This window comes from Homarus americanus, unplaced genomic scaffold, assembly GCF_018991925.1.
Source record: "Homarus americanus isolate GMGI-L3 unplaced genomic scaffold, GMGI_Hamer_2.0 scaffold17856, whole genome shotgun sequence".
Classification (NCBI taxonomy): Eukaryota; Metazoa; Arthropoda; class Malacostraca; order Decapoda; family Nephropidae; genus Homarus; species Homarus americanus.
Window position 1 is genome coordinate 173,037 of NW_024738735.1, and position 19,744 is coordinate 192,780.

At 38.0% G+C, this 19,744-nt stretch overlaps 1 protein-coding gene across 1 annotated transcript; it reads right to left on the minus strand.

Moving 5' to 3' along the window:
• Window positions 1–13,322: 13,322 nt before the first annotated feature.
• Window positions 13,323–16,561, minus strand: LOC121874331 (flocculation protein FLO11-like). The gene is made up of 5 exons (XM_042378450.1): window positions 16,432–16,561; window positions 15,772–15,901; window positions 15,120–15,512; window positions 14,130–14,280; window positions 13,323–13,678 (listed from the first exon to the last, which is right to left on the minus strand). The coding sequence occupies exons 1-5, from the start codon at window positions 16,437–16,439 to the stop codon at window positions 13,665–13,667; spliced, it is 696 nt and encodes a 231-aa protein (XP_042234384.1). The 5' UTR covers window positions 16,440–16,561; the 3' UTR covers window positions 13,323–13,664.
• Window positions 16,562–19,744: the final 3,183 nt, after the last annotated feature.

The following is a 19,744-nucleotide window of genomic DNA, read 5'->3' on the forward strand; positions in this document are numbered from 1 at the left end:
AATAACTTGTTTACAGGTGACAAGTACACACTCACTACTTGGTCTTGTCATCTCCCTTTAACACAAGCTATCACGGAGTATTTAAACCTCATTCCTCACCTTCTTGGTCTTCTAACCCTGACATATAAAATTCAACCCCTTTCCCTGCTGTTGGTCTTTCAGTTTCACATACTATTGGTGTCCATGTAATTTGCCAGCTCAGTCATGCAGTGAGGAAGGGTTAACACGAGTAACTATGCTAGGGATTGAAAGTGAAATTCGACACACTTTATAATCGGTTGAGGTATTTATGTAAACACTCGAAGACTAAAGACAGATTCTGCCAGTTCATCTCATCTATATTCAACTATGTAGGGTGCTTGAAATTAATGGTACTGATGCTATTACATACAATATTCCTTTCTTCTTATAAGGTGTGGTAATATCACTATCATCACTTGCACCGCTATGATCATTATCACCACTAACACCATCATCATCACCACCAACACCAGCACTATCACCATTAATATCAGCATCACCACTATCACCCCATCACTACCACCATCATCACCACCATCACTACCACCATTATCACCACCATCACCACCAACACCACCATCACCACCACCACCATCACCACCATCACCACCACCACCACCACCATCACCACCACCACACCACCACCACCACCACCACCACCACCACCACCACCACCACCACACCACCACCATCAACACCACCACCACCACCACCATCACCACCATCACCACCATCACCACCACCACCACCACCATCACCACCATCACCACCATCACCACCACTACCACCACCACCACCACCACCACCATCACCACCATCACCACCATCACCACCTCACCACCACCCCACTCACCACCACCACCACCATCACCACCACCACCATCACCCATCACCACCATCACCACCACCACATCACCACCATCACCACCATCACCATCACACACCATCACCACCATCACACCACCACCACCACCACCACCACCATCACCACCATCACCACCATCACCACCACCACCACCACTCCACCATCACCACCACCATCACCACCACCACCATCACCACCATCACCACCACCACCATCACCACCCTCACTCCTTCATTGTCTCCCTTTCACTCAATATGGCTGTCCTCCCAATCCTTTCATCTTTCCTCTGTCCTTCCCCAAACACATTCTCTCACTCACCTTCCTACAATATTCTCTTAATTAATCTCCTGTTCTCCATTCTCCCATATTCCCTTATCGTTTTATCAGTCTCTCTTCCACCTCCACATTTATCACTGTTCTTTCTGCCTGTTTTAATACTATATATGATCACCCCCCCCCCGCCAATCATCATATTTCACTATCCCGTTTCACCATAATTAATCATAAAAAATCATACTTCACTATCCTGTTACCATAACACGCCTCACCATAATATATCCTTGATTTTCTTTTTGCCATTTAGTCACTATCGTCTTCACTATATCTTTCCATCGTTTCAATACTCTCTCTCTCTCTTTCTCTCTCTCTCTCTCTCTCTCTCTCTCCTACACCGTCGCCATTACTCTGCATCTCTCATCACCCTTCACCACTCTTACAGATTACCCATTAATTGTTTCATCACCTCTTACCATCAATCATCACCTATCACCATTTTCACCTCTCACAATTCTTCCATTCACTACTATTCACTACCCCTCATCATCTTTTATCATCATCCTGCACCCTTTATGTCATCACCACTCACTATCCATCAGTATTTCTTTCACTATCCATCATTAGCCATCTCCATTTCATCTTCATCCATCACCGTACATCACCATACCTTACCACACCTCAATTACCTTCCACCACCACTACCACCACCACCACCCCTAACCCTCCCTTTCCACCACGCTTCACCATACCTTTTTAGATTTACATTATCCTCCTTCACCATCACTTCTATTTACACCCAAACCACAAGTTACTCATCCCCTCACCATCCATTACTCACCATTACCCATCATCCTTTTCGTCATACACTTCACCACCCATCACTTTCCCTCTTCCCATTCCCTCACCATGCCCCTCACCCGTCACCAGTAAACACGTGATAAAGCCTGGTGACGTGAGGAGGGGTTAGATGAGTGTGGAGGCTCCCTGGTCCGCTTTATGGCTGGTGTCTGATGGCTGTAAACCTCAGCCACCGATCAACGAACATCATAAAGGTCCTCTGCGACACACCGCCATCCCCTCCACACCCACGGTTCTCCTCTCCTTCACTGTTATGGCCCCTCACCTATCCACAGCATCGCCAGAACTAGCTATAGGATGTTTCAAAAGAGGTTAGGATCTCTGAAAACTAGCCAGGGTGTATCAGGACAGGTTAGGATTTCTGAAAACTAGCCAGGATGTCTCAGAACTATCCGGCATACTTAAGAAGCATTTAAGATGTCGGAGGAACAAGAAGAATACCCAAAAATAAAAATATTAAATTCTATAAGATGAAAACATAATGTTTAAAAATCTATCAAACATCCACAGTGAGTCAAAATGTTTATAGAACCAACTCAAAATATAAGAGAATGTCTAAAGAACCTATCAGAGTGCTCCAGGTCATCTCCTAAGGCTGAAATATGTTCCAGACCCTCAACGATGACCTTCTGGATGTTCATCACTCGTGACCTTTGACCTCGTTTCTTAATTTATATTACTCCACTTTAAATTTGTACAGCGACGAGAGCAACACTTTAAGTTACTTATTGTGAAGGCAAATTGTGAATTCCTCATAAGTGAAATGTTAAGTGACTTCCTAGGAGAAAATTTTGTCGGGAGAATAAGCCTTTTAAACATTATGACGGCGAACCTTTAGCTGTGTGACCGTCCAGCTGAGGATACCAGCTTGTCCTGCCTGGAACTTATTAAGATACTGTATTTCCAGCCTTTATATCATCCTCTTTGGTCTAACATATGTGAACCTACTGGATCCTATCTTGGGATCCTCACACACACACACACACACACACACACACACACACACACACACACACACACACACATTGGGAACCCCTGAGCCAGCTGTTTATCTCTAAAGATCAACATTTCTATTTATCAATGTCGTACAGGTTATTTTTCAGGAAACTTTACAGGCATGTCTACTGTCCAGTGCTTGATATTTTTAACAATTGTCATATAAAAAATAAATAACTACGTTGTTCTCCTCATAATCAATTTTATGATCTAAGACAAAACAACGACACTGACGGTATAAATGTTATAATACAATTAATTCCATATCTCATTAACCTTTACAAGTTTTAGTACAACACAAATAAATAATCTCAGCAAAAATATTCGAATAATCTCCCTCGTGGTGGTGTGCGGTAGCCTGTGATGGCAGCTCCTACTGCTGCTGTTGTCATCCAGTTTTTCGCATATATTTGATGGACTATAGAATATATTTGTTATTTAATGATAGGGAGGGTAAAGTAAATTAATTTTGATCTGTATATTCATATTCTGTTTGTATGTTAAGTTATGATTTAAGAATATGCGTGCGTGTGTATGTGTGTGTGTGTGCTTTCGTGTGAGTGGTGGTGGTGGCTGCCTAAAGGTAGACATGAAGGGCTTTCCGTTTGTCTTTTATTTATCCAGCCTCGCTCCAAACAACTGTTGCCCACCCACACACACACAAACACTCCAGCCTCGCTCCAAACAACTGTTGCCCACCCACACACACACAAACACACCTTCCCCACCCACACCACCGGTTTTTAATCAATATACCTTGGTCTTTAATTTTTTTTTTTAAGGATTCATGATTTTATAACACAACATGACCTACACTACAGCAAGATACTCAAAAGTTAAGATTGATTTTGTTAGATATGGAAGCAATTTACGACTTACTCTACACGTCTTCATTATCTATCTATACATCTATCTCTCTGTCTATCTATCTATCTAATAGACATACGTATAGGCAGAGTAGTAGAAGAAATATCGAAGACCAACAAATCGACGTATTTATAGAGAGTAATAGGTAAACATACAGACAGCACAGACAGACGAGAAAGGAGAGACAAACAGACAGACAGACAGGTAGAATGATAACCAGACAAGGAAAGCTAAGGTAAAAAAAAAAAGGAAAGAAAAACACACACAACGTATTGAATTCCGATGTGCAGTTCCTCAGTCTGTGGTTTTGTTTCTCGCCCCGTTGAGACACACACAGCCTCCTGCCTCACCATAAACACCTCTCTTCCTACCTAACGTTAAGAACCAGTTTACCCTGACAGCTGTTAAAAGCTCCGAGATGTTTGTTTACATACAAAGTCCCACCCCCCTAGGGTGGTGGAGGGGCTGGGTGAGTCCGGGGGAATCAGATGGGACTGAAAATATTCGAGCTATTCAGTCTGGTCTCCACATCCTCTGGAGACTATTGTGATGTGGTCTCCTACCTACCCACCCACCCACCCACCCCTCCTTCCCTTTTGCTCTCCTCTCCCCCTCCTCCTCTTCCTCTCTTTCCTCCTCCTCTGTTTCCCTTTTCTCTGCAGCCTCTGAGGGAGACAAAAAGTATTAATTAGGAAAAATGACAACGAAGGAATATAAAGGATTGAGAAGGAGGGGCGGGGGGCGGCTTGGCTTATTACTACCATTATTATTATTATCATTATCATTATCATTATCATTATTAGTATTATTAACGTCAGCAGGTATCTTAGAGGTATGTTTATTACGTATATGGTTTAAGTTTCCTCACTTTTGCTTGTTATCTTGAGCTATTTTTTCTTAGCTTTTGTTTGGTTAGTCTGGTGGTCTTGTTGGTTTAGTTTTATTTTTGTTTTTATAGCTTCGCGTTTTTGTTTTTGTTTAGGTTTTAGTCTCCTTCTCATTAACCATCCCAACCCTTCGTTTATCAGTATTCATCTTCGTTACTTTCCCTACTCCTCAAACACCCTTTTCATTATTCGTTAGCCATCGTCATCTCCTCGTTTAACAATCTAGTACTACCTCTCGTGAATCATCCACCCCTGATTATTCGTTAACCATCCTGTCCCTGCCTCGTTAAACATATTTTTTTTTAGTAAATTTAATTAACCACATTTCATCCCTTTATTCTCATCCTTAACGTATCCTCCATCATCTTTATCCATCCTTCCCTTCCATCTTCCTCCTCCTCCTCCCTCGTTACCTACCCACCTCCTCCTTCCCTCGTTAACCAATAGTAACGTTGATAATTCCCGCGTGTGGGCTGTTGAATGTTGGGTTATTGGATTTTCCAGATCATTAGTGAGTAGGTTTTTGTGCGAGGTATTCTCTTTTGATGCAGAATCTTGTTTTTTTTTCCTACCATTACCAAAACAAGAATAATAGAGCTGGATAGGGAAAAAAATATATAATAATATGCGCTGGGATACTGAAGTAATGTGTATTGTATTCTGGAAAGAATGAAAAGGAGAGAGAGAAAAAAGAAGGAATGAAGATCAACAACAGAGGAAGGGGAAAAATGAGTAAAGAAAGAAAGAAAGAAAGAAAGAAAGAGAGAGAGAGAGAGAGAGAGAGAGAGAGAGAGCTAGCTTGGTAGCTTTTACGGCCTTGACTTTTAAGTAAGTATGTATGTGTGTAATGTATATATGTATGTATGTAGGCTAATAAAAGTAAGAATACACATCTAAATAAAGTACATAATACCTAAAGTTAAAAAAAATAAATATAATACAAAATGAATAAATAAAAGCTCACTTATTACCTCGACTTTGATAATGATAAAACAAACCTCATGTTAAATGCCTATCGTGATATCAATAATTTGACCCGTGTTAATGTAAGTGATAATCCTTTCAGTTTTATGAGGGATTTTTGCTTAATACCATAATCACCTGTAAGCCCATAAATGAGTCATTATGTTCACCTGTGTCAATGGATCAAAACAATAAAATATATACAACAGAGATGTATATAACCTGTGTGTGTGTGTGTGTGTGTGTGTGTGTGTGTGTGTGTGTGTGTGTGTGTGTGTGTGTGTGTGTATCTGTGTGTGTGTGTGTGTATGTGTATCCGATTACCAATGAAGATAATGCAGTTGAGTGTAAAGTAAAACAGTCACAAGAACATGAATATAAAAACACTACATTCCTCCTATGTTCGTTTACTATATATTACACAATAACAAATTCTAGTCTAACTTTTATTATTTTTTACGTGGTCTTTTGTTTCCTCACTCATAGATATAGAACATAACAAGTATGATCACTATTTGTTTCTCTGGTTATGGCGAGTCACTTTTGTATCTAGTTTTTTTTTCTCCTAGTAGAATTAATAGCTGAAGCCTCTCCCGTTAATTCCCTGTTGCATTGTTGTATCGGATTTGCCTCTACTGTTATTGTGAACTGTAAAGTTGTGATTATTTTCCGTTCTTAATCCGTGTTGTTATTTTCTTTGGGAATTGGTTATTTATTCCTGTTATTTATTATAGTTTTACTGATATTTTGGTATATTTATCATTAGTTATATATAATTTTATCTATTGTTACTGTCATTGTTATTATTTTGATATAGACACCAATTATTATTATTATAATCAGAAAAAATACCAGTTTTAGTTATGATTATCATTACCATCGTCGGTAAATATGTTATCAAATTTATCATTTTTATTTGGTGTTTTTATTTAAGTAATATCAACTACTAAAATTACCAGGTGTGTTCAGGCATGGGGCGTCACCTTCCCACAACACGACCACAAGATTTATTTTCTATTTACTTCCCTCCCTTCCCCCTCCCTTCCTCTCCTCCCTGTCGCTTCATAAACCCTGGCATCACATCTGCAGCACCTCCATCAACCCTACACCACTCGACACAGACTTTTTGTATCTCTCTACACGCTCACTCTGCTTCGTGGTCGAGTATAACCTAATCATATACACAACTTCCTTACTCCCCTACTTCCCTGACTCCCTACCTTCTCTTCTACCGTCTAACTGGTCATATGTTCTCTATAAATAGATAAATCAATCAAACATCGTAATCTGGGACAGGCCCGGGTACTGTAGTACAGGATATGATGCATTGTTTACCAGTAGGTAAGCTTGGGATCATCCAGTGTTGCCAGATGCCAGCTGCCAGCTGCGTAATACGTTAAAAGTCTAAATGCGTAAAACATTTCATAACATGACGTGTGTCAACAGAGGCTGTCTGGCAACTTTGTGACGTCAGTGGTTGTCTAGCAACCAATAATTTGGTTGTGATGACCAATGAGTTGGTTGTGGAGGCCAGCCATTCACTTTTCAGCGGCTACCCATAATATCTGCACTGCTAACACTCATCTTATTCATTCCATTCTTTAATTTTATTGTAATTTCAAAAGGAAAATTAAAAAGTCTTATGCCAATCAATATTTAAAGTGAGGTTGATATAGTACGAGATGACATGACTTACTCCATAGAACATCGTGCCACTATCAGGTCTGGAAGCAACATAATGTATTTTCAGTTGTATCTGTTATGTCTTCTTGTTTATAATCAAATTAAATTTCTTTATATTTTTTTTTCTTTATTGCATTTTAATAAAAAAAATCACTATTATGGTTCCTTAAATATTCAGTACAACTAAATGTGGAGAAGAAGGATCACTTGAAATTGTTTCATTCCCTCTGTTTTACTTCGACTTTTTTTTTACGTGAGACAGAGGTAAGAGGGTAGAGGGAAAGGAAAGAGGGCACAAGGCAGTAAGGAGACAGATACGTCATGTAGAAATGCTGGAAAGTTTATAGGTAAAGATACTAACTACTAATGACTAACTCATCAAAAACAATCTAGTGGACAAACATATCGAAAAAATAAAGAAATATTCAAACAAATTGGAGTTAAAACATTTCATTGATGATACGTATAAACAGAAACCAAATCGTAATCTAAACGTTATTGGGCATTAAAGATCGCAAATATTTCGATTAATAACTGCTGAAAATTACGGTGCAGATTCAAAATTCATGTTGGTATGTGGAAGACAAAGTAAAAAATTTCAGTTTTGTTTGGTCGAACCTATTTTGTTGTTATAATGTTATTACTGCACTTAAGATTCTGTAGGAGACAACATCGAGGTGAAATTTGTCATTCGTGAGATGGCTTCTCTGTGTGGAGGTGCTCTTTCTCGGAGTGTAAGCCATTCAAGATGCATTTGCAAATAATACCACCGCACTTAACATTTTGAAGGTTCTATGGTACTCTCCAAACTTAAGGAAAGTTTCCAAAGTGTGGTGAATACTGCAGTTATCACGGAAAGGTTAGCTTGGTCAGGTTTTGTTGGATGTGGTTTGGTCAGTTTCTTGCGTGTTTTTATTCTACAACTTCCCTCTTCGTCAAAGACCTGCACACTTTGTGGAATCAAAACTGTATTTTTTTAAGTGAAATCGAAAATCAAAATAACTCGAAATGTATAAATTTCCCACAAAAACGCTATGAAGTATTCTTATTTTTTGCTCTTCATCCCTATATACAAATCAATATAGATTTAAGTGGTTGGCCTTTATCGAATAGTTTCCTTGCACTTCAACAAATAAGGTCTTTCAGGTCCATCAATAATATGCAACTCTGTAAAACTTAACTTTCATTCCTCGCCCCTTTCCGTCTTTTCGTTTACCTACCCCCTACAACTCTTTAAATGTAAGCTAGTAACCACCTCTTATCACAAAAATACTAATAATATCATATTTCTTATCCATGGTGTAGCAGGCAAGCCGCAAACCTAAACTGATTCAGATTACCTTATTCATTGGCCTGTAGAAAACTCACTGTGATACGTAGAATAGTGTCCCTAAAAGATTATTGGAACGTTTTCTATCTATACAGTTTGGAAGAAAACAACATCATTTTTTGGGGGTCACTATAATATAAAATGAATGTTGCATTTTAAATGGTCCCTAGTCCTAATGAACCCAATCTTCCGTAATCTAATTTAATGAAAATGATTGGGATTCATTTGGGAAGGATTCAGTTAAGATCGATGCCACAAGGCTTGTACGAGGGGTTCGAAATGATGCATAATGTTGATATTGTCTTGGCATTGCTATTCTTTTTTTTATAAAGTAATGATAACATAACAGGTACGGTGGTAACTATGCAATACAGAGTGAGTCTTGTGGAATAGAGAGACCTACAAAAATAAACTGGTCGTACCACATGAGCAGTGCCGGATTTAGACCTGTGGAGGCCCATGGGCAGCCTCTTTGTGGAGGCCCCCCTCATTATAACTACCCAAGAGGGTGGGGTGGCGAGTGAAGCGAGCCTAAACATCTGTGAGTTCCGGGGGGCGCTGTAAGCCCCCCCCCCCCGGGAAAATTTTGAAATTTGAACACTTCTTTGGAGAATTTTGAAGCCATGATGGAATAGATAAACATGAATTTCAAAGAATGAAAATAAAAATAATCCAAATGAATAAACACATAAAATATTGTAATATGTGGAAGCCCCCAGATTGTGGAGGCCCCTGGGCAGCTGCCCACTTTGCCCACACCTGAATCCGGCCCTGCACATGAGACTGTAGGTGAATGTGTGTGGCGGCCCAAACCTTACCGCCGGTTTCAAGAGTAACTTTACAATTGATGTTTGTTGCCAAACTCATATATATATTCCAAGATGTCTGATAATGTCTGTAGCCTTGACTTTAGCAAATTCATGTAGGTAGTAATGTATATAAAAAGAATAACTTAGACAGAAACTCAGGAATTAAAAGAACAAAAACAGGATGCCGGATATTTACTCCGAGAGGAAGGATTTTAAAGCATATGATGATAACTGCTGTCATATTCTCTTTTAGTAATAATCTTATATCATAATCTTAGCCGCACTTAACGTCAGTAAACGACCTTCATCGTTATTATAAAAAAACTATCGAAATTTCCTATAACAAAGACTTGTAACCTTTACGACCACCCCATAAGCTGCTTCACCGAGTTGCCACACAATGATTCGTGATGAGACACAATGAATCAGTGGACACTTTACACCGGACTTTTTCAGCTGGTCGGAAAATTCGACCTGTCACAACCTCTGTATTCACTGCTACTATTCTGATATGCATCGAAAATATTTGTCCATTTCTTTGTGGTCTGACAGTTTACTCTTCGGCCACCAAAGACGTATTAAGGAATTATGTAGAGTGGGGGTTCAAAGGGGGCGGTTGTCGGGACTTTTTGAGGCGATATTCAATGGATATTACGACATATTCATCCCAGTGGCTTATAACTTATCACGTAAACTACTTTTCTGTTTATTTTTCTAATGATCATGTTACAAAGACCCTTGGGTAACCGATATAATTATTAACCACACAAAATCTAATTAACAAAAGAAAATTAGAACTTAAATTCATCATTCAATACATAAATGAGCGAAAATAAATTAATGAAGTTATCGGACACAAATTTTCCAATCTCGGGCGATATTTTAGGAAATTTTAAATAACATTTTGAGTGTCAATATCTAGTTCCCCGTGGACCGACCTAAGGCTCAGTCCGATTAATCCCTCCACTAAAGCTCTCTACTCTTGCTTTCGTAGCAGGTGAAGTCACAAAAATATTAATCAGAACTTTGATATTTGAGAAAAAATCTTTATATTTTTGCTAGGTATCTATAACTTTTTAAGCATAATTTTCCATCTTTCTTTCCACACAGAAAACTCATCAGATAATACCTCAGATGATGGAAGTAAATCTTTATACAAGACCCTATCCTGTCACATCCTGTCACTATGTTAGGGTACTTCGCCTTAGAACAATTCTAAATATATTTTCCCTATATCAAGTTAACACTCGGCAGTACCCTCCTAACATCAGTTCGTATCCTCGCTATGCACCTCATCACCCACCTGGTGGATGATCAGAAGACGAGTGAATTCACCAATGGACGATCAGAAGACGAGTGAGTTTACCAATGGACGATCAGAAGACGAGTGAGTTTACCAATGGACGATCAGAAGACGAGTGAGTTTACCAATGGACGATCAGAAGATGAGTGAGTCACCTCCCATAACAATAACTTCTTCCGTCCCTCATCTATGTATCAACCAATCACAGACCTTCACCAGCTGACAAACACCTCGAAGACAACTGCCTAACAAGCCACACCCGGCAGTTGTAGTAGTTCGGTTAATAGGTCCGCTACATTCATACATAACAGGTATATAAAATGTACAGGTATATAATGAGTGTTTATACAATTTATACATCAAAGTTAATATATTTGTACAGTAACTCTTCACAACACAGCTGTGAGTTCGTGATTGATTAGATATAATGCTAAAATTTCGGGGGGGGGGGGTTAGGTCCCCCCCCACACACACACACAGATACGCCCTTGCTGGACACTCTCAGGTGAGAGAACAAATTTTTCAAGACACTTCGTAATTTTTTCATCACCTTATGCCTTCACCATATCAAGCGTACAAGTCTTCACATCAGTAAATGGTTTATTTGCTTTCGCCATTTGCAACACAATTGTGTATGGAATCGTAACACTTGCCTTTCCCTTTTTTACTGTTTCAAAAGTCGTGTCTCATGTTTTACTGTTAGTCGTCCCTTCACAACCATTACTGACTCTCCAGTGTAATTATATATCGTTCCTTGTACAAAGTGTGAGTGACTCAGAAGGTTAAACTCTTGGGTTTCGAGCAACACGTGATGACGCACTGAACACTAGTGTGTACCGTTGTGTTCAAAGAACAAATAATCCAGTTGCCAACGTTCTTGAAACTTTGTTTTTCGATCTTAATTTCAAACCTTCAGTTTAATTGTTACTCTCTTAGGCGTCGCCTCTATCTTTATCTCCATTTTTCTATATTCATATACACTGTGCATATTATAAGTTAATAATGTCATCACTTGGTGCCAATATACTGCCCAATCAAACATTAATGAACTATTGGTTGCTGGCGGGTATTTTCCCCGCCAGCCTCTTACGATACATGACTTTTATTGACATAATTATAGTATATCACAGTGTCATGTTGGTTGTGGTCTACTAGCATGAGTGTAGCCCCACCATGAGGACTAGATCCCTTTAAGACCTGGCCTATTAACATTGAGCCCCAATCCTAATGTTTAAGTTAGGTTTGGGGCGATAGTGGGGAGTAGAACTATGACCTATTAAAGATCTGGAATCATCTGATTAAACATCTTTGGTTACAATGGTTTTATCTTATTATTCCAGTTCATATAACAAAGTCACATATATAAAAAACACATCTGCTCCCAACTCACTGCCTCCTACCCTAAATGTCCCTTATCATATAAAACTCCCCTCCCCCAAACAAAAACTTACTCAATATTGTAATAAACTAACTATATTTTAGGTTCATTACTGCTCACAATACTTTCGGAATTAGGTAAAAACAACGAAGATAAGCAATGGACAAGCTAAGAAATCACATAAAGTAACAATCACCTGAAGACATTTATTAAAATCCATTGAACTCCTCATTGTGACATCAATTGTGGGACGCAAAAGGAAAGTCATCATTTACCTGGACGTAAATGCCTGACGTCTTCATCCAGATTAACCCTCAGTAACATCGGGTGTCTTAGAGAGCTGATTCTTTACCTCCCTCCTAACTGAACAATTGACCCGACAAGGCTACACCTATACCATTTTTTTAATAAATTACAATGTTTCTTCCTTTCAATAATGATTCCGTTAATTGAAAATCTTAAGGTTCTTTTTACAGAGATTTCATTCTTCTTATTGTATACGAATTATTGTTTTCTAATTATTATTATAATGGGTAAATAAATACATGAATAAATAGGTAAATTTAAAAATAAGTAAAGGAACATATATAAAGAATTTGTATCTGTGGCTGCAGGGTTCGAACCGAGGCCACCACGTTTTGTAGTCTGGCATCTAGTCCACTAAGCACACCATTGACTAGTTGCCTGGTTAACAAACATGATCGCCTCGGTTCGAACTCGACAGCCAGAGATATTCATAGTTTACATTGATTTACTTGTGTTTATTACAAATTCTGATATATAATGATAAATAAGCTTTAAGGCATAAAAAATTATTATCGGAAACATCAAATCTATAACAATGTTGTTTGGTTTCAATATAATAGATGCAGCTTAATGTGGTCATATCTGTAACTCCATCTTCCTCTTCAACTGTGTGTGTGTGTGTCTCTGTGTGCGTGTGTCTGTGTGTGTCTCTGTCTATGTGTGTGTGTTCCTAAGGTTTCATGGTTTTTTGTCTGAAGAAATTACAGTACTTGCTTGAAATAAACAATGTATCAAATCAATGTTAAGAAATTAATCTTAAGTGTAAGTAAGACACATAGATAAACAAATTATTTTATTGACATTGTAAATCAAACGTAAGTAACATCATCACAGTCTTTTAGAAACTCAATTGAATTAAATATCATTATACAACAACAAATAATAACATTTTCATCACAGACAAATACTAAGAACATAAGATACTATGCCCGAAGGAAATAATGCCATAGTGGAAATCACAGAGTATTGCACAAGTTATAAGTCCACGCATAAACATCTAAAGTAGTAGTAGTAGTAGTAGTAGTAGTAGTAGTCAGTGCTGAAAGTCCCCGTTATGGCTGAAGCTCCCATCAACATCTACTGAGGACATCAAATGCACTGCACCACCGTCTGTTGAGGGACTTAACGCCCGTAACCTGTAGATAACAAAAGAAAATTGGACTTAATTCCTTGTTAAAAGACTACACGCTGTCTTCAATGGGTTAAAATAAAAGTTGGAGTATATTTCTAGACAGTGAATCATATGATATAACAAGAGATTACTGTAATTATCTGTGTATCGTTTTCATTACGGTTCTGTCCTGATTTATTATCCGTATAACGTGGATAATCTGTTAACACTGCTGTTATCTGTACTATCTATGAGGACATTCTAATTGTTTATCTCTTTTATTCGTCTTATTTGATGAGGTTTAGATAAATTTTGCGTGTGAAATATGTCTCTTATTGAAGTATTAAATTAGATATGAGATATAAAATGTAAGGTTATATATATATATAGACAAGTGAGACATGTACCTAGTGGCTGTATTTTCCCATATATAGTATAATAATTCAGCCATAAAACATGAATGTCTACTCGCTCACCTGACTTGATGGGGGATGGGGTGTAGCATTCCTTGGTGATGGTAACAAGCTTCTCCACCTGGGAAGTGGTGGTGACGTAGTGAGGTACAGACTCGGTTACGGTATTTGTCACACTCTCGACGTTGGTGATGTAGAGGGAGGTAGTCTGCAGCTGTAATGGAAATTGTCTACCTAAGTTTTTCGATTTTTTTTTCCTTCCATAAAACTCAATTAACTTCTTCAATAATTAAATCTCATGATGGTTGTTTATACATTAAGCCTTTTAAATATGTACATGATATATTATAAACCATTTATAAGTTATAAAAAAGAAAAGTAATTGATTTTAAATACAACACTGGAAGACATCAATATTGGAAACCGGAAAGAAAGGACAAAAAAATAAGGGTGATGTAAATAATTACTTCACCTCGGCACAAACAGTAATACTGCCTATGAGTCTTACTAATTACTCGTATACTACTTTAATGCTAATTAAGGCGAATCATTACTTTCCAGAGTCACCTTTTTATTAGTATTGTAAGATTTGTGTGTGTGTGTGTGTGTGTGTGTGTGTGTGTGTGTGTATGTATGTATGTGTGCGTGCGTGCGTGCGTATGTATGTATGTATGCGTATGTTTGTGTGCGTGCGTGCGTATTTATGTACGTGCGTATTTATGTATGTGTGCGTGCGTGCGTATGTATGTATGTATGTATGTATGTATGTATGTATGTATGTATGTATGTATGGAGATTTCAACGCGCGAGGAGGTTGGAAGCCATAGCAAATGAGATCAATGCTTTATGCCAACTTTAACCTCTGTTTTACTTTTTGTGTCAGGTCAAGGCAAAAGAATGACAAGACTAGACAAATTAATCACTGACCTGGCGACTGTTTTAGATGGAAGTGTTGTGAAGTGTTCAGTGTGTGTGAGGCTTCAGTGTATCTCTGGTTTATCTTGGAGAGTAATTAAATATATCTCTTATTAACAAAGTAAATGAAAAACTTACGTCAACTATGGTGGTGGAGATGGTCTCGGTCTGGTACTGTGTTTCAGTCAAGTACTCGGTTTGATAGTTGGTCGTGATCTCGGTCTTGAATGCGGTCTCGGTGATGAAGTTGTCGCTGACCACAGTGGTGACGATTGTGCTGTGCTCGGTCAGGGTGGAGATGACGGTATCGGTGAGGTGTTCTGTCTCAGTCACAAAGTTGGTCTCGAAGTTGGTAATGGTCTCGGTGTTGTACACGGTCTCGATGATGTCGTTGATCACAGTGGAGGTGAGGGTCTCGTACACGGTGTTGTGCAGGGTGGTGGTTACGTAGTTATCCTTGGTAACGGTGACGTAGGAAGGCACCACTTCAGTTGTGATCACCAGCTTCTCGATGATGTTGGTGGGGCAGCCCTGCAACACACCACACATTATATTTTCACCGCGTCACCGAGGCATAAGGGGAGTACAGTATTACAATGTTCACCTTTGTAGTATTTTCCGAGTTGCTTCAAATAATATCATAAAGCGGCTTCTTTAATTTCCTATCTACTGTAATACACAAGACTGATACATATAGTTGGATTAACTTTGTCTTTAAAAAAAATAACTTCACTACTTTTGATGACTTGAAAATCAGATACCTAAGAGATAATATAAAATCTAGACTTACCTTGGGCTCCTGTGTCAAAGGTTCAGTGGGGAAGATCACGGGTTCATGCTTTTGCTCAACCACTGGCTTTCTGGGCACACCGTAGCCCAAGACAGCTGGGCTCAGAGCCAACAGCAACAAGAATCCGTACCTGAATGGAATCAAGGAATAGTTATAAATCACATAATATGGGCTGTAAGGGAGCGGCGTTCATTTTCTTTCACAAGGACACTATGAGCTATAAGACTGTGCTAGTTCTCGTACAGGTTAAAGGCTGTGTTGTGACTGTAAGAGAATCGATAAGTCTAATGTAAGAATCTTTTCTAATGACAAACAAATATAATAGAAATAAATGTCCTTGTCACTATCTATTGTAACTATTCCTTATAAAATTGTAACTATTCCTTATAAAAATTATGGACAAAAGTTAACGAATAAAACGTCTCAGCCTGTATTCATCCACGAACAGTCATTAAGATTTAATCACCAAAACATAAACAAGGCTTTTAATATAACGAACATAAGCAACCGGTGACACATCAACAGCTTGAAAGAAAAAAATAAATGATTTTTGAAACGGTTAAAACCTCTGTTACATGACTTACTTTATCACATATGAACAACAACGAATTATGTAAAAAAAAAATCATTAATCTATTCGTGTACTTCACTCACACTCACCTCATCATGACTGACTGTAGAAGAAGTAAAATTGGTAAATATCTTAACAGGTTGTGACTGCTGGTTCACTCTCTCTTGACAGCTGCTGGGTACTGAGTGACCAACAGAGCCCAGACGACAACTTATATACAGCCAAGCTAGCCTCTGACAGTGGTGTGGAAATATGGAAAACCACACGTTAACCCAAGGAAGATGTTTACCTCCTGGGGGGAACATCGTTGCTGCCACACATCATCACTTTATATTTTCTCCTTTTCAATATATCGTTTAAATTTCACTCTACATCTACCCAAATACCAACAAAACCTTCCCCACATAGTTGTAGAAAATAACAAAAAAAAATCCATCAAGAAGCTCGTAACAGAGATACAGTTACGCGTTTATTAATGAAGATCTGGAAACTTGACTGGATTTTTCATAAGTTTAGTTCAGCGTAAAGTTATTCTAGCTGGAGAAACTGGAAACTATGAGTGGGAATTCAGCGTGAAACCTCGTACCTGGAAGAGTAATATTGTTTATCAGTCTTTTTTTTTTCTTAATCTTCTTCTTCTTCTTGGTTTGAGTAATTGAAGGTGAAAAGTCTTAATGTATTGCTCCCTTTCACCACCAGCTAAATGTCACTGAACGGAGGTGGATGGAAGGAGAGTCGATAAACGAGACATGGGTGAGAGAGGGTAACTATATATTAATTAAACACAAGCCATGCGCATTTACTTTTAACTGATGCAGAATCAACAGAACATCACTCGACCCTGATACAGGTCATTGTTCACCTGCCAGTCATGGTTCCTTTGTTGTGTGTAATGCAGCTGTGCCACTCTCCCTACGGTTGTCTATATACAGTATATATGATCTTTTTGCTTCTTATCTCCTCTATTTCTTTAGGCAATATAGATACATAAGAAATAAAAATACAGTTCTTGATGTTTTTGCATAAATCCCTGGCAAAAATATTCGGGATAATGGCAATGGATTTCCCCAAGTTCACAACATTACGTCAGCGCTACGTCATAACACCTGTCAACCAATCGGAGGGTAGTACTCTGCACTGGAGATCCGCATTGGTTAGTATTTTCATGATGCAGAGAGGTTGGTCACTTTTTTTTTTATATATATTCCGTTATGTTTAGCAACTACTATATTCCAAGTAACTGCTACCAAGAAGTTCCCCACATTCATGGTTGTAACACCACCCATGACCACATACATCAGTGAATATATAATTTACAAACTAATGAAGGAATATACTGTAAGGCAGAACAGTATATTTGAAAACTGATTATGTATTATATTTAAATTTTTCTTGACGTCTCTCTACGGTGACCTGCTAACACCTTTCTGATATGTTAAGAATATTGTGAACATGATAACTAATGAGATTAATCATGTTACGTTGTTTACCAGTTTCTTGAAGTATGTTGGATGATGTGAGGAGTAGAGGAGTGGGGAGAAGAGGAGTGAGGAGTGAAGAGAAGAGAAATGAGGAGTACAGAAGTGAGAAGTAGAGCAGTGAGGAGTAGAGGAGTGATACTTAAGGAAGAGAAGGTGAGAAGGAGGAAGAGCTAAAGAATAACTACACTACTCATTAATATGCAGTACCATTCACCTAAACTAGTGGGCAAGATATCACATTATCTTCAATTAAGAAACACAGTATCATGGCCTATACTATGTGATGTTATACTTGACATAATACTTTAAAGTTTTAAGTCATCTCTGAGTGATAAATAGACTCTAAATGTTATTGTACTACCCTAACCTAACCTATTATACGATGTCTTCTATACAGGTTTGCTTAGATCCATTACAAAGAAACATGGTGAGTAAGACAAGGAAAACAAAGACAGTTAAACATAAAAAAATATTTTGTTCGGAAATTTATGTGATAGGAAACACACACACCCACACACACACACACACACACACACACACACACACACACACACACACACACACACACACACACACGCTGATAATCTTCGTATTTATCATATTATCTCATCTAAATAACACATCTACCTTTACTTAGTATAACTTTGGACAAATGGACGATTAAACATAAAAAAAACCACATAACAGTCTTTACCACTACGACCAATGTGAATCTTAAATACCAATAAACTGAAATTTACAATATTACTGAAGAATTTATAGCTGTAAGTTTAAGTCGTCGGTAATAAGACACAATAAGTTACAATAATGAAGGTAAACACAAATAAATCAATAATTATGTTTAGGGTATAACAAACATTTATTTGATTAAAGACACTAAAATGTTTCCCTAAAAATCATTGAGACGACAGAAAAAATATTGGGTTAATTAATTCATGAAGTACATTGATGAATTTTCTCAAGGTGTCAGAGAATCTACTATTTTAAGAATGGTGGTGGGAATATTACTGTCACCTGAGTTACCTGAGGCTGTTTCTAATCACGTAATGACCAAAATATGTCCGGTCGATCTTCACTTCACTTTACAACTGTCAAGGAAATGATGTTCTTGGATCTGTAACATATTGACTGTCTTGAAAGTAATTTATCATTTGATTGGATTTATAAAGCATAGTTGTATATATTAGTTCCTCTCAGATGTGTTTATGTTATGGGAGGTCGATAGTGGAGAGTTATGTAATGAGTCACATTAAATTATAACAAAGGCATCAGCAGCTAAGACAGGAAACCTCAGCATTCTTGCATTGCCACAAACGACCTTCAACCTCTTCCACTGTCGTTAACTTTGGGATAAAACTGTTTCCTTTTAACAAGGTGTCTTAGTTGTGGGTCTTAATATAAACATACCAAAGACTGAATATACATAGGTCTTATAGGTCTTGGTGTAGAGCAGACTTTTCTCTCTATCAACAAAGGAAGAAGAATGTTTGTCTGTCTCTATTTCCAATTTCCCACAGCAATGAAGATTATTTTTTCTTTCTCCCTCATTGTCTGACCTCATAAATTAAATCTGTACTTACCCATTGGACACACACACACACACACACACACACACACACACACACACACACACACGTACTGAAGATGTTCGCGTGATTGAAGCCAACATCAAGGGGTTATCTGTCCTAAGGGAATGAAATATATATATATATATATATATATATATATATATATATATATATATATATATATATATATATATACTTTTTTTTATCCTGTTGAGTTTAATGGAAGTCTTCTCTCTGGTAAGCAATGTCATGACGATTATTTGAAGTGTGTTCTTGGTGTGTGCGTATTTTGTTGGGCCATAAAGTCAAGTTCAAGGTCTTTTCTCGCCTCTCTTGGTGTGTCTGTTGAGTTT